The following is a 13,901-nucleotide window of genomic DNA, read 5'->3' as shown; positions in this document are numbered from 1 at the left end:
CCTGCCTGAGGCCGAGCTACAAATCAGATATCAAACATAATACGCAATGTGTTCACGTCGCTTGCACAGTGAATTAAGTACAGTGGCTGGTCGATGTTGTATATGAGTTGATCAGCTGTGACGCTACAGGAAACAGCTCTGTAAACAGGAAACCACAACTTGAATTTTAAAAAAGAGGAAGTGGAGTGTTGTTGCTTTCCTGTTTGGAAATGTTTGTAACATATAAAAGGCTTTTTAAAATGCCTTTATGTGCAGACAGAATGAGACATACAGTATGTGCACGTGATTTTTAACTTTGCCTGTCGAGGCCACACAGCAAAATGCAGGCAGTACAGACCTACAACACCGCACCTGCTAATACAAGATGTAAAATACTAATGTGAGACTGCAGAAAAGAGCACTGGAGAGAGGAAATGGCCAGCAACAGGCATCCCCTCCTCCCACCTAGTTCTCTGTCTCTTCTCATAAAACAAGATACTAATATTGTTTTATCATTTTCTCTCCTCAATGCCAGGCTCCCTCTGGTGTGCACCATCTTAGAGGCACACAAGTGGAACAACCTTGTTCCGTCTGTAATGGCTCCCTAGGCAGCAAGTGCAGCACGTCCTTGTGTCGTGATAGTTTTGGAGACCCGCCAGTTCAAAGGAACAATGATTTCAAAGACTAGACACACTGGCTTTAAGGTTTAAGAGCTCCACTTTATTACACAAGCTACAACCAGGACGATTTAAATGTAATATACAGAACAAACACACTTCCGCAGCATTGCTCTGTGTCTGTTTAATACAAGCTTTGTACAGTACAAAACACAAAACACAAACAGATACAAACTTATATGCAAGTGCACAAACACTGGCGCCAGACCACAAACTTGAAACTATAACCACACACACACACACACACACACACACACACACACACACACAAACAAACAAACACAAACACACAAACACACAAAACACAAATACTCAATCATGTGGTTTCGGTTTGACTACTTATCAAACTATTTAAATCTTTAAAAATAACAACATACCTGCTGTACATAATACCCTGTCCTACACACCTGCTACACATCATTTGAAGATCATTTCCGCTGAGCACCTGCTGCACACACTTCACCTCGATATGAAAGAACCACCCGCGGTTTCTCACAATCACACTCAAACACAGACTATGTAACAATATCATTGCATCACTTCTTCTACCTTGATATGATTTGGTTAACATTTCAATGCCATGCCTCCACACCCGTGCTTAACAGTATTTACGTATTAACTTCCCATTGCACGCACAAAAATACAAATGAACTTTAATATACAAATCCCAACAGTTCCATCAAGACACATAAAAAAAAAATGAACACAAACAACATTGAGATGGCAGCGAACTGCTGGCAGTTATGGTGATTTTTTTTCAATTAAGAATCAGGCTACAATCAATAAAACATTTTATTCTGAATTATTAAAGTGTATGTGAGCATGAATGGCAACAACTATCACCAAAAAGAAGTTTTTTCTAAATACTTACTGTGCTTTTCAGCACTTCCTGCATAAATGTAAGGCCACTGTGAAGTGCTGCTATCTGAGAGAACAGTGGGGAGGAGCGAATCACAGAGCAACAGAGCTGACAGTAACTGAGGTAGGAAAGCGAGAAGAGAAATGAAGGCCAAGTGGAAACACAGTGTAATGTCATTAAAAACAAATTACTGTCCACTTGTACAAGAATGTTGGGACGTCGTTGATGGTTGAGCCTCTTTGGTATGAAGCTATTTGAGCACTTTATTACAATGACAGGGATGAGAGAGAGCCTTAGGGCGCCTTCACACCTGTGGTTCGGTTAAAAAATAACGAGTCTCTGTTTGTTGTCTTTTAGTTCCAGTCCATTCTGAGTTCCCACCACCTTTACACCAATTCTAAGTGAAGTTAGATGAGAACGTGGTGTCACATGGACTGACAGATAACTAGTTCACTGGACAGTGTTGGTTATTCTCATGCTTCGTCAGCGCTACATGAAGAAGGAAAAACCACAACCCAGTTTACTCCAGTAATATGTATCACTTCTGTCATAAATACTAACACAATGGCAGGAAACTGAACACAAACAAGGGGTCTTGTATTGGGACTTGTTGTTGTCAGCGTGGCTGCTACACTTTGAACTGCCAACTTATACAGAATAGGATGCAAGCAACACACACCGAGGTTTAAACCCCTTTTCACTTCCTGATTCTGTTTGTTTGAACTGCCGCACACGTGCTAGGTGTGAAAGCAGCCTGCGAGGCCACAGAAACTGTTTTTACCCCTCTACATGGCAGGACCCCCGCCCTCAACACTTACTTCAAGCATCAAGCACCTGTTGGTCCACGAACCACTGGAAGGTCCCACACATACCCACCCCCCCCAAACACAAGTGCTCACAAGCATAAGTTTGCTTTTGGCCTCCAGCTGTTGATGCAGGTGGAAATAGTTTTTGACAAAATAAAAAAGTCTGTTCCCTCCTGCGGTCCAGACAATGTACAGACGACAGTCCCAGCAGAGGTTATTGTGAGACAGCTTGTAAGGGCAACATCGCTCTGTAGGCAGACAGAAGAGGAAGAGAGTTGCAGGACTGTCTCCAGATGAGCAGTTAGAGCAATGAATGAGGTTTCAACCCCCTTTAAACCTGCAGGAACTCTGGAGACTCAAGGATGCTGTCTGGAATAGAGAACAGAGCAGGTCAGTGCGAGCATAAAAATGAGAGCAGGTAATCAACATGTATCCGCCTGCGCAAATGCACATTTCATGTCTGTGTGCTGACATGTGGAAATTTTGATATGAGGGAGGTGGCACTTTTAAAATTGCACTTCCTGCCCGAAACATGGACAGATCTTATCAAAAGACACACGAGAGCATTTCTTTTTCCAAACCTCCTACTCCACAGAGCCGCACGAGCACGCAGAGAGACTGATTTCTCAGAACAAGATGTGTTTAGCTGGAAACACATTACAAAGGGGAACAAAGAGGCCTTAAGTCAGAGTTGCGACATGTGGAAGATAAGAGGGAACTGGTGCTAGTTAAATTCCGCTCAGCTGAAGGTCAGCGGGCCAAAAAAGATGAAGAAGAAAGCTGAAGTGTGGCTTTTATCCATGCAGCACCGAAACGAGGCTGCGTTTTCTGCATAGCGTCTGGAGGGCACTGAAGGAAATGTGCTCTGGCAGGGAAAATCCACCCTGAAAAATGTGCACGATATAATTTTATCAATATTTGTGTCTTGCTCTCTCAGGAACGTAGCAATAATCTGAGATGCAATCAAGCAGTGGAAGTGTCCATCTGTCACTTACTGTAAGCAGACATTTTCCCTACCAGAATTCTATTTGAGCACATCGGGCATAACTTCAGCATCTCAACTAGGACTCACTCGGAGGCGGTGGCCCAGTTTTACCTCTAGTTTGTGCTTGTCCACGTTTTCACACTGAATTGTTCAAGGTCTTAGAAGTGAAATTCAGTCTGGGCTGGTTCTGTCCTGACCCCTGTACCATCGCAGACCGTGCTGCCAGGAAACGGGGCAATCCACCTCAGTATGCTTGGAATGTCTGCGCAGGTGCCCCGGGAATCGGTAGAAAAACACTCAGGATTGAACCCCTTCACCGTAACTAATGTTTCAGTATTATTTCAAGTTGAGTCGGAGAGAACGGTTGAAGGGGCCATTAGTGTTAAATGAGAGCGCTGATGGGTGGAGAACGACTTGCGAGCGAGGCAAGAGAAGAATTCAGATGATGACAGCATAAGGAGCTGGTTTTGGTTGTGCGGGGGAGAGAAATTAAACTCCCTACGCCGACCTTTTTTTTTTTCACATCGGGCCCAGCTGTTCTGAGTGTGAGCGTGCAGTTTTGCACAAGAATGTGAGCATCTTTCCGCCAACACTTCCACCACATGCAGGATGTTTCAGCAGAAGTAAAAAAAAAAAAAAAAAAGCCACGGTTGTTCTTTGATTGCATCAGTCTTTTAACACACCGACTCTACGTTAAGAAATAGGCATTCCCAGAATTGTGCACTTGTGCAATACTGTTACATGCCAATCCTTAAGTATTATAAAACGTAATGTGATTATCAAAGATTAATCAGAAGGGGGTCAGGTGTATGCATTCAGAATGTAGTTAATAAGAATAGAAGAAGAATGGGTCAGATAATTGAGTGCACCAACCTGTGCTGAGCGATTTAGTGTTTTCACCTTGTTTAATAAGTATCTTTAGTCGGTAGATGACATTGTGTCCTATCCTACTGAACTGTACGTCCCTTGTATTGTCCCTTGTACAGTTTGTCTGTCTTGGTCGAATACTGTGTGGTCTCAGTATGTGTTGCTGTTGTGTAGTCAGGATGGACTGTGTGGTTTACCTTCAATTGGGAAGAATACCTCCCCATGAGCAGGAGGAGAGAGGGGCGTTCCTGGCTCAGACAACAGGTGGCGCCCTGTTTCCGAGGATTGCCTGGTCATGATCTGAGACACGGTGCGGGTCTTAACCTGTGGTGATCCCCCAAGAAACACGGGGTTCTCATGGCCGAGAGCCTCACTGTACACACACACACACACACACACGCAGATACAAATAGATGCACACATACCAAAGAAAGAGAAGAAGCCAGATGAGTAAGATGCTGCCTATGTGACCCAATAACCCATTTCAACACTCATCTGTTGCACTTTTAGAAGCTTCATGTCTGTCTCTTTTGTATTCTAGTAGTAACCATGGCTTCATTACTTTAATGAACATGAAATACTATTTCTACTACAGTAGGCTGTGTTCTGCATCTGCATGAATTAATGGCGGTGCAGCCCATAAACTCCCTTTGCACCACAAAATAATGTAATAGATTTTCTATATGGGACACAACATAGCATACAGTGTAAAGGCAAGTAATGAGTGTCCTTTTTGTTGTACAGTACTTAAGTTTATGTCTCCAAATGAATGAAGTAAAGCTGTATTAATGCTTTAAAGCTTCGTAGATCTTTACCAAACAAAAGGACGAAAATACACAGTCGAATATCTATGTACGCAGGGTTATTATTATGGAGAGCAGCTGTGTTTTGAAGCTGGTGTATGTAACCAGCTGCCTGACGCACTGTGGGAAAGCTTACCTGTCCATTCTCACCAGCTCTTGTGCACCTGGGAGAGAGGAAACGGGAAATGGGCCATTGTGAGTGAACTGAAACAGAGCGGAACACTACAGATAAAGTGTGAATGTGCTTCCTACTGTGTGAAATACAGTTAATCCACCTCACTGACAGGAAATATGATTCGGATAAAACACTATGGGGAACCCAGTGTGAGAGATTTATGCTTATAGCACGGACATGGAAATGAGTGTGTGAGTGTGCGTGTGTGTGTGTGTGTGAGGGAGAGAGAGGGACAGTATGCTTGTTTCATGCAGTGTCAGTAATACATACGTCTGCTCGACTGGACGTTCTGCCTCTGTTTGTACACAAGCACCAGAATGAGAGGCAGGGAAAGGAGAGCCAGGATGCAGGCTGCTACAGCCAAGGCCACTGGCACAGAGCCTGGGGGAGCGACAGAGAGAGAGTGGGTTAAATAAACGGAATAACTGGCCTGTCATCCATTGGCTATGAAGGCTTGAATAAGGTGAAATACCTTCAGGTGGCGCGGGATCCCAGACGGTGCAATCTTGAGATCCATTTCTCCCTAGAAAGAGAGAAAACATTGTTTCTCATGTAGAGTATATCACAGTGCAGCAGTGGTTTGGGCTTGTGGCCATTAAATATAACAGCTGCCTTTCTCTCAGCATCTTTTGAGCATCTTTTTTCATTTATGCACCAATTCATAGGCCACAATTTGCACTCATAAACCACGTTATGTACAATCTGGTAAACTAATATAAGATCCTTGTTCTAGTTAATAGCTTTGCAAAAGACTCTATGGTTGATCTAAGCTAACTTCTTCCCCTGCCAGTTTACCTCATGCCATCTTACGACACATTCACACCCATGCATTTGATGTCCTTACTTGGTGTAACCTGGAGAACAATGTGGCTGTGGGGTCTCTGCACGAGGGAACTGTGCTTATGTTCCACCTGGAAGTCTAGGAGCATGCAGCAGTAGCGACCCTGATCAGCATGAGTCACGTTCTGCAGAACCACCCAGAAATTCAGCTCTGCAGATCCAAACTGCAACCCTGGCGGCAGGCTGTGGTTGCCATGGGAATGACTATTGCTGAAGGTAATGTGGCGCGGTCCCATCCGTCCCGTGCAGTGCTGGTCACTGTGGGGTGTGAAAAGCCAGCTGTGCTTCAAGACATCAGCGGGGTGCAGGGCAGCACCTCTCTGGCTACACACCAGTTTGACAGTTGCACCCTCTGGACAGGTGTAGTACAGGTGGGGGGCTGAAACGCTCAGTGTGGAGTGGGCGTGGGACATCTCACCTTTAGTTGGAGAGAAAAGACAAGAATGGAAGAATGTAGGTAACTTATAGAAATGTTTTTATCAACTTTGGCAGATCCAACATATTTATTAAGGTCTTTCATCCTCCTTGGCTATGAAATACAGCAAACAATCAAAAGCTTTAGGTTAGACATGATAAAATTTGGGTTAAAGTCTGGATCTAGGATTTGTGTGTGGTAGAATTTACAGGAAGTGCCTGAGAAGCTTTACCCAGGGAACACAAATCCCCTATACAGTATATACAGATGACGAAGAAAAACCAGAGGAAAGACGAGTATATTTAGTAAAAACCGCCCAAAAATCACATGTTTGTCATAAGTTTACTTTGACGGCACTGACAGCTAGTTTTTCCAAGATACATCCAAGAGATTCATATTCAGAAGCTGGAGGAAACATTACATATAACCAGAACAAAACAAGGCCAAAAGAGTAAACCATGAAAGCCAGTTTCAACATTCAAATAGTAACACAGATCATTTATGCTAATGCAGGTACATCATGATGTTCCCAGCAAAATTCATGCTTTCTGGAATATAGGAGAGTAAAGTTTTGTAAAGGTTTAGCCCTGATGTTCTAAGATAATATATTCAAACAGGAAATTGCTTGGTAAATCACAGTTCTGTTCAAATTATTTCCTAGCTAAAGTTGAGTGGGATGAAGTTCCTGCCTGGTACCACCAGTCCTGACACAGATTACCACAGTGCAAAAACTATTTATAGAAACCACCAATCTCTGCGTGGATTTAAGTCATTCCCAGGCCCTATTTCTGCACACAACATGCTTCCTGGTTTTTGTGCATTTTGGGTTAGCACAGTTTGTTTCCTGTTCTATATATCTTTTCTGTGGTTCAAGAGTCTGCTGGCTATAGCACATAATACTAACCTCCGGTGGGAGCTGCGTTGCCTGTTCCTCTCAGACAACTACAGAGAGAGAGATACATATACACAAGATCTTGTGTGGTCTCTCTTTCCGCATCAAACTAGGAAAAGTGTAGAAATCTCACTGATGTTCTGTTGCTGTCAGTTTCTGCATTGTACGCTGACCATTGCTATGTAGCAACATTACGCAGGGATTGCAGTGAAATAGCCTTTTTTTTTCTCGAAAGACTCAGGACTTGCTTTAAAGTACATTCAGGAAGGCAAACAGACAGCTGTGAGACGCTTCCTTACATATACTGTAGCATGTGCGCTTCTCCCTGCCACATACAACTTTCAACCACATCCTGTTCTGCACAAAAAGGCAAACTCTTTAAGGTTTTCCCTGAATGACTTTCTTCATTGCAATAGCGCAATAAAACGAACACATCCTCAGTCGAAACCTTTTTCCTTGATGGGCCAAAGCTGAAACTTAATGGTGGGCCACGGGCCAAAAGCAAACACCTACTGTATTGCATTGTTAAGATGCATAATGGCTCTAGGATCCCAGGCTCCCTTAATTGACCGACTACCTAAATAAAGTGTCACACACTCACAGCATAAACAGCAATTTATATTTACATTTTTTAAATTCATCTATTCTTTTCCCTAGAAACATCTGGCGGGCCAACTTTAGCCCACGGGCCCCACTTTGGGCAACCCTGCTGTGTGCCCACACTACACATCCACAGTGCAGCCTCAGCACACATAATGACTGACTCCCATATATCCAGCATTTAAAACAACAGAACAACTCTGTCACTCTCTGGCTTTCTCTGCTTAAATAGATCATTACCCTCCTTTGTCTGTGACAGACTGCGGTGTGGTTAAGCATCCCTGAATGCTTAGCACTGCAGAGGAGACAGGAAGGCTGCGTGTGAGTGCATGCGATTTACACTCATGTGTGGGGGTGGACTGCAGTGAAAGAGAAGTGTGCAGCCAAGTGTGTATTTTTGCAGTGGCACCACTGGATCAGAGATTACCAGTTACCTTCCAAACACATACAAACATACACACACACACCGGACTGGTCAGTGCCAGGATCTGAGGAGTGGACTTCCTTCCTGAGTTGTTCAGGCACATGAACACTCCTCCCACTCCTCCTCCTGTCTGACTCCCTCATACTTCAAACTGAATTTGAAGGGCAACAGCTGCCGCTCTTCATGGCCTGAAAATTTCAAGCGGGTTGCTCCTCTGCCCACACCCCAATCAGTAATGATGTCACTGCAGGCTTAACTTCATCTGCTGTCAAAGACAAAACACATGCTGTTCCATCACAGATTGGACTCCAGCATGCTCAAAAGTTTCAACCCATAGCGAGCAGTGGAGCAGCAGCTTTGTGATTCAGTATGGATTGAAACGTGATCTATGCACTACCACCACTTTCCTGAGGGGGCAGCAGATGCAGCAGGCGAGAGCCTTTTGGGTCAGCCAGAGCATAAATGAGGAAGTGTATGATTTGTCTCAATCCCGGTTTTTTAAGTGGTTGTTTTTTGTACTCTGCTGGAGTGGAAATACAGTAGCTGACCAGCTGACGACCTTTGCTTTTTGATTAGCAGTGCATGTTTGTATATTCAGTATGTGCCCTTCCTGTGCAATTGTCACAGAGTGTGAGGTCCGTGCCATGTTCCTGCGTGTGTGCAGAACTGTGCACAAGCCATTGTGTGCAAGGAAAAGCAATAGGAAGAGCAGGGAGGGTGATTAAAGTGAAACTGTTGCCCCCACGGCTGTTCCTGCCTGCGTGATGGGACAATGGGAGGGAAAGCCCTTCTCCTCTCCTGTTTCACACCCGCCCTTCTTCCTCCCTGCCCTTCTTTTTGACAACTGTGACCCCAGTTACACTAGCAGAGACGGATTTCCGTCTGTCTTAACGTTAATCAAGCCAAAGCATGATTAACAATAGGTTGCCAGCTCGGACACACTATCACACACACATCAGCTATATTTCAGGTATGGCTTACTGACAAGACCAGACCTTTTGAAAATAGTTTTAGAGACAATGAATTGGATTTCTGAAAGCATATTGGATGCCATCTGGGGGGTGTTACCACAGCGTCAGCTCCATTCCAGCTGTCTTGATGTGGTTGCAACCAGGTAAATACAGGCGGCAAGCTTTGCCGTGTCTGGTACAAACAGGATTTCTGTCACTTGTATCCATCAGACATCTGTGTTTTGGCTCCGTTATAGATCTAAGTTTCCCCCTCTGATCTCTGTTCTCAGGATCCTGATAGCCCCTCAGGGCCCAGAAACAGGCCGTCCTTTGTTTTAAGCCTGAATGCCACCTGTTTAGGACATGTTGCCTCTGATGGCTTGCTTACATTCAGACATGTAGCATTGCCCGTGTGAATTAATTAAACATGTCTTTATATCTGCTTAAATTACCCCAAGTTTAACTATTTGAATGACTTCTGCATTAAGCAGTTGCAAATACAACACAGGTTTCTGAACATACCCTACTGGTAAATCTGGTATCCTTTCACTGGCATGAGTTGTCTGTCTTTGTGGTCTGTCTTTGTGTGTGCGACGGCTGCCTCCCTGCCCCCAACACACACACCTCAAACGCCGGCTTTTCTCACACCTACAGTAATGGTAATGTAGTAATGATTGTCCAACCCATTACAGGGTGTTAATGAAACCAGCGGGGGGGTCGCAAGTTGTCCTAGCCACACACACACACAAAAGTTTCAGCTGAAGCTTCAAGCATACCAAACAAATGCATTAAGTGTCTTTTCAGAAACAGGAAGTGTTCAAATGTGACGGCAGTAAAAGGAAGTGGTTATGGGTCAGTGATGCAGGTCATCATGTTCAGGTCCATGACGAGTTTGTGATAAACTTGTTTGTGCAAGTACTGCTCAAATATTGGGCTTCTTCTAAATTTACTTCACACATTCAGCTGCGTTACTAGAGGGTTGTGTAATGAGAGTTTCGGAAACATGTTTACAACATCATTTCAACATCATTTCTTCATGGAACTGCGACGGCGATGCAGCTGAAATCTCATTTCGAAACAGTAGCAGTGCAGTCATTACAGAATTCTACCAAAGTGGCTTAATTATTCTCAACTAGTTTGCCTGAACCTATTCTCTTATTGGGCCCTTTTTGCTTTCAACTTCAAAGTGCTTTTCATAATGTCATTAAATTGTTTCACCGTTTCTATTATAGTTCAATATTTTTGAGCTTTAACCGCCGATGCATTAGGAGGCTTTTTTTGTTGCTGTGACTGGAAGCGGTGTCAAGGCTCTATCAGTGACGGTCAATGCTGTGTCCTTGGGCTGTTCAGGGAATCACCACTGTGGGAGACACATCTTTACTAGAAGTATGAAGGTCACTGGTGTTTGGGGCTTTTTTTTACATGTCATACTCGCTGCATATTAAGCATTAGACACAGAGATTTCGGCTACAAATGCCTGGCAGACCCACAAAAATCACAGAAGAACGAGAGCTCCCCCCTCCTCCATTGTCTTCTTATTACTCATGCACACGCATGTGCCCACACAACTGCTGCAAGTCAAAGCGCTCGCTGCTGACTGCGAGTCCCACATCAGGCCTGTTCTTATCCATGAGATCGACACAGGAAACCACTTTTGTTTTTTTTTTTCAGCGCTGCACCCTAATAATGACTTATTCATCTGGGACAGGGGATCAATGCACGACACCAGCTTTGTCACAACAGGAGGAGAAAGCAGTTGAGACAGAGATAGAGAGAGCGCTCACATCCTGTGGAGTTTATTGACCATTTTTGACTGTGCCATTGTCCTGCACGGCGAGCTAAATGCTTATCTAGGCGGAGAGGAAAAGAGGCGGCGATTATTGCTCTGTTTATCTGGAGTCATGTTTTGTGGAGGAGAAGGCCATTACTGGCAGTGGCACAAACAGCTGTTTTCATCATAGGCTGAAAGGAAGGAAACTTCCAAACAAAGCAGAACAGAGCTGAAAGGAGGGCACCATCAAGTGCTTAAGTTAGATTCAGGTCTTTCATTGGAGCCTCTTGAGTAAAGAATACACAAACATGGGCTGCAAAATGTGCTTTAGGTTAGTTTTAATATTATCTTCAAACGTTTAAAATCTAAACGTGTTCTGAACGATATATAAAGGTGTTTGGTTTTGGTGGATCAGCCTAAAAGTTCAGCAAACAGCTCTCGTTGCCTTTGACGGACTTATCGTGTGCGCTTATCTAAATAGACCAAATCCTAAAGCCGAAAACTGATAACCTCTGCATGGTGTCAGTGGCGTTTGATGTGAAGCAGCCTGCGCCCCGGAGGCAACAGCTGCTTCTCCCGCCTCCTCCAAGCGTCAGTTACCTAAACTTCCAGCAATGCTTCCAAAGTCCTTGGAAGAGAGAAAAAAAAATCCCGCATTTCGATTATATGTGAAAATGTATCAACAACTGGTTTCAGTCAGGTCACCAAACTCATGACGCACGGGCGCGCACGGCGCAGGAATGTCGGGCGCATTTATAAAGTTAGTTTAAGGTGGATTTCCACTCCGCTGCATCGCCCGGGAGGGGCTTCAAGCCAGCCTCGCACCAGATGTTCTGTGTCACAACAGCAGCAGCAACGAGCCGAGCCTGGGAGGCTTTAAAACCGCATTTACACAGACAGCGTGCGTGTGCGCCGCAAAACACAACGAAATCGAGCAAAAGCTGCAGCTGTTTCTGAGTAGTAACGCGCACACACACAGCCTCTGCATGGAAGGTTTACGTCCGAGCACACGCACATGTTGCCGAATATCATTTAAAAAACAAACCGAGGCTATAAGCTTGGCATCAGGCCTAGCAGATGAGCCTGGCACTTCACTGAGCGCTTTAACTAAACCTCCAACTAACTGTGGAAACACAAACTATCGAGCCCCATCGGTGCACTCAGTCAATTTGTTTGTCACTACAAGAAAACTGTCAACAAGTTGACACACGCCCGGACAGCTGGACGAGTCAGTGAAACCACGGCTCTGAGGAGGATGGATGTCAGGGTGCTGTTTGTCGCTTACCTCCAGCTGTGGAAAAGAGGACAGAGATAAACCACAGCAAAGGCTTCTGTCCCCAGAGTGATGTCCGACAGGGAAATCCCCCCTCCATGGCTGTGTGGATTGTGACTGCAGCACAGTGTTTGACTCAGACTGTCATCAACTACTTCTACAAGTAGCCTTTGCTAGACTTTCGTTTCCCCCTTCACTCCTTGAAACTGCACAAACTGTCCCAACTTCACACCGAAGCACAGTCGTAGTTGACAGATCCTCGTCACTTTGTCTCCAAGTTGATCTGAACCGTGTAGCGCAAAAGCAACGTGATACTCTGAAGTGAAACGCTCCTCCCCCTGCTGTCAGTCTCTCTCTATGTGCCCCACCCCCATGAGTGGAGCAGTGATGGGAGTATCAGCCAAAGCATGTACACATGAGCACACAGGAAAAATATAAAGTTTTTCCCTCACTTTAATCAAATTTAGCCTTCATATATTCTTATGAAGCAGACACAAGATGTTAAAGGGATGCTGCAGCAATCGTACCTCCATGATTTTAGAATGGATGCTCAAAATTGATCAGAGCTAGAGATATTCTTGCTTTTAGTCCTCATTATGGATCCTACATTTCCCACAATGCCTGGAAATTACCAGTCTGCTAAATGCCCTTATCTTGCAAACCCCCACCACAAAGTTCATAACAAAGGCTTCCTGTTAATTATTACAGCAACAGGCTGTGTAGCTCTAAGAAGGTCCAGAACCTGTGAACTTCACTGTGACATTTGACGAGTATCACCAAGTGAACATGGCAACAACTTTTCAACATAGCTGTTAAGGTTTATATTGAATAAAGTCACTGTGATGTTTGACAAGCTTTTTTTGTGTGTGTCTTAAAATCTGATTATTTGTTGTCGTTTGCTCTCTGACACACACACACACACACCTCTTAGAGCACAAATGATGATATTGTGAAACTGTAGCGGCCTCTTTAAAGGCCTGAGGGTGCCACTCGGCGGGTCCGTGTTTTCAGGAGCGCTGGGAGGGGAGCTGGGAGGTCAGACTGGTGGAGCAGGAACCGACTCAAAGTTCAACCTTTTATTCCTAAGAGTGATGCTTTTGCTGATGCGTCAGGTGAAGTGGTTTCTTTTGGGACGCGCTGCTGTCTTTCTTCCACTTGACTTGCACGAGAGATTTAGCTTTTTCCCAGAGTGAGCAAACAAAACGATAATGAATCAGAACTTTTGGCTACCTTTCAGCGTCTTCTTTCCACATCACTTACCATTTTCTTTTGGTTCTCACAAGATATTTTTCCCTCTGTCTGTAACAAAATACACTCCTACTCTCTTGTCCCATGTTTAAAAAAGTCCTGAATATCACATGTCACATAATAAAAGCCCATCATAAGCAAAGCAGCAAAACCTATAAGTTTCCTGTCTTGCAGAAGCCATATCAGCACCACTGTAGTGAACAATGTATGAGTAGGAGGTTTGACCTTACCTGATTTGTGATCTTTGCTCTCTTGTGTGATGATACATCTGTGTAGAATCTCCCATCGCTATAATGATGGAAGGACAGCCAGATCGAATTTAGGCTGACTTGCAGGC

The 13,901-nt window shown here is 44.4% G+C and overlaps 2 protein-coding genes across 3 annotated transcripts in view; one reads left to right on the top strand and one right to left on the bottom strand.

Annotated features, from left to right (window-relative positions):
* The window catches only part of cdh23 (cadherin-related 23), a 141,826-nt gene that overhangs the window by 111,987 nt on the left and 15,938 nt on the right, over positions 1–13,901 (top strand). The gene's annotated exons all lie outside the window — the stretch shown is intronic.
* Positions 762–12,608, bottom strand: vsir (V-set immunoregulatory receptor). Its single transcript, XM_041947077.1, has 7 exons — positions 12,329–12,608; positions 5,996–6,409; positions 5,624–5,674; positions 5,422–5,532; positions 5,113–5,140; positions 4,371–4,546; positions 762–2,690 (listed from the first exon to the last, which is right to left on the bottom strand). Exons 1-7 carry the CDS (start codon positions 12,414–12,416, stop codon positions 2,653–2,655), a joined length of 906 nt encoding a protein of 301 aa, XP_041803011.1. The 5' UTR covers positions 12,417–12,608; the 3' UTR covers positions 762–2,652.

This window comes from Chelmon rostratus, chromosome 11 (genome assembly GCF_017976325.1).
Source record: "Chelmon rostratus isolate fCheRos1 chromosome 11, fCheRos1.pri, whole genome shotgun sequence".
NCBI lineage: Eukaryota > Metazoa > Chordata > Actinopteri > Chaetodontiformes > Chaetodontidae > Chelmon > Chelmon rostratus.
Note: the sequence above shows the minus strand (reverse complement) of the source record. Positions and strands in the feature narration are given on the sequence as shown.

Excerpts from the sequence above, each read along its gene's own strand:
- vsir (XM_041947077.1), bottom strand. The coding sequence starts at position 12,416 with ATGGAGGGGGGATTTCCCTGTCGGACATCACTCTGGGGACAGAAGCCT. Across the intron at positions 5,141-5,421 it reads GAACGTCCAGTCGAGCAGAC|GTGCACAAGAGCTGGTGAGA; the intron begins GTATGTATTACT and ends CCTCTCTCCCAG. Across the intron at positions 4,547-5,112 it reads GAGCTGGTGAGAATGGACAG|TGAGGCTCTCGGCCATGAGA; the intron begins GTAAGCTTTCCC and ends GTGTGTGTACAG.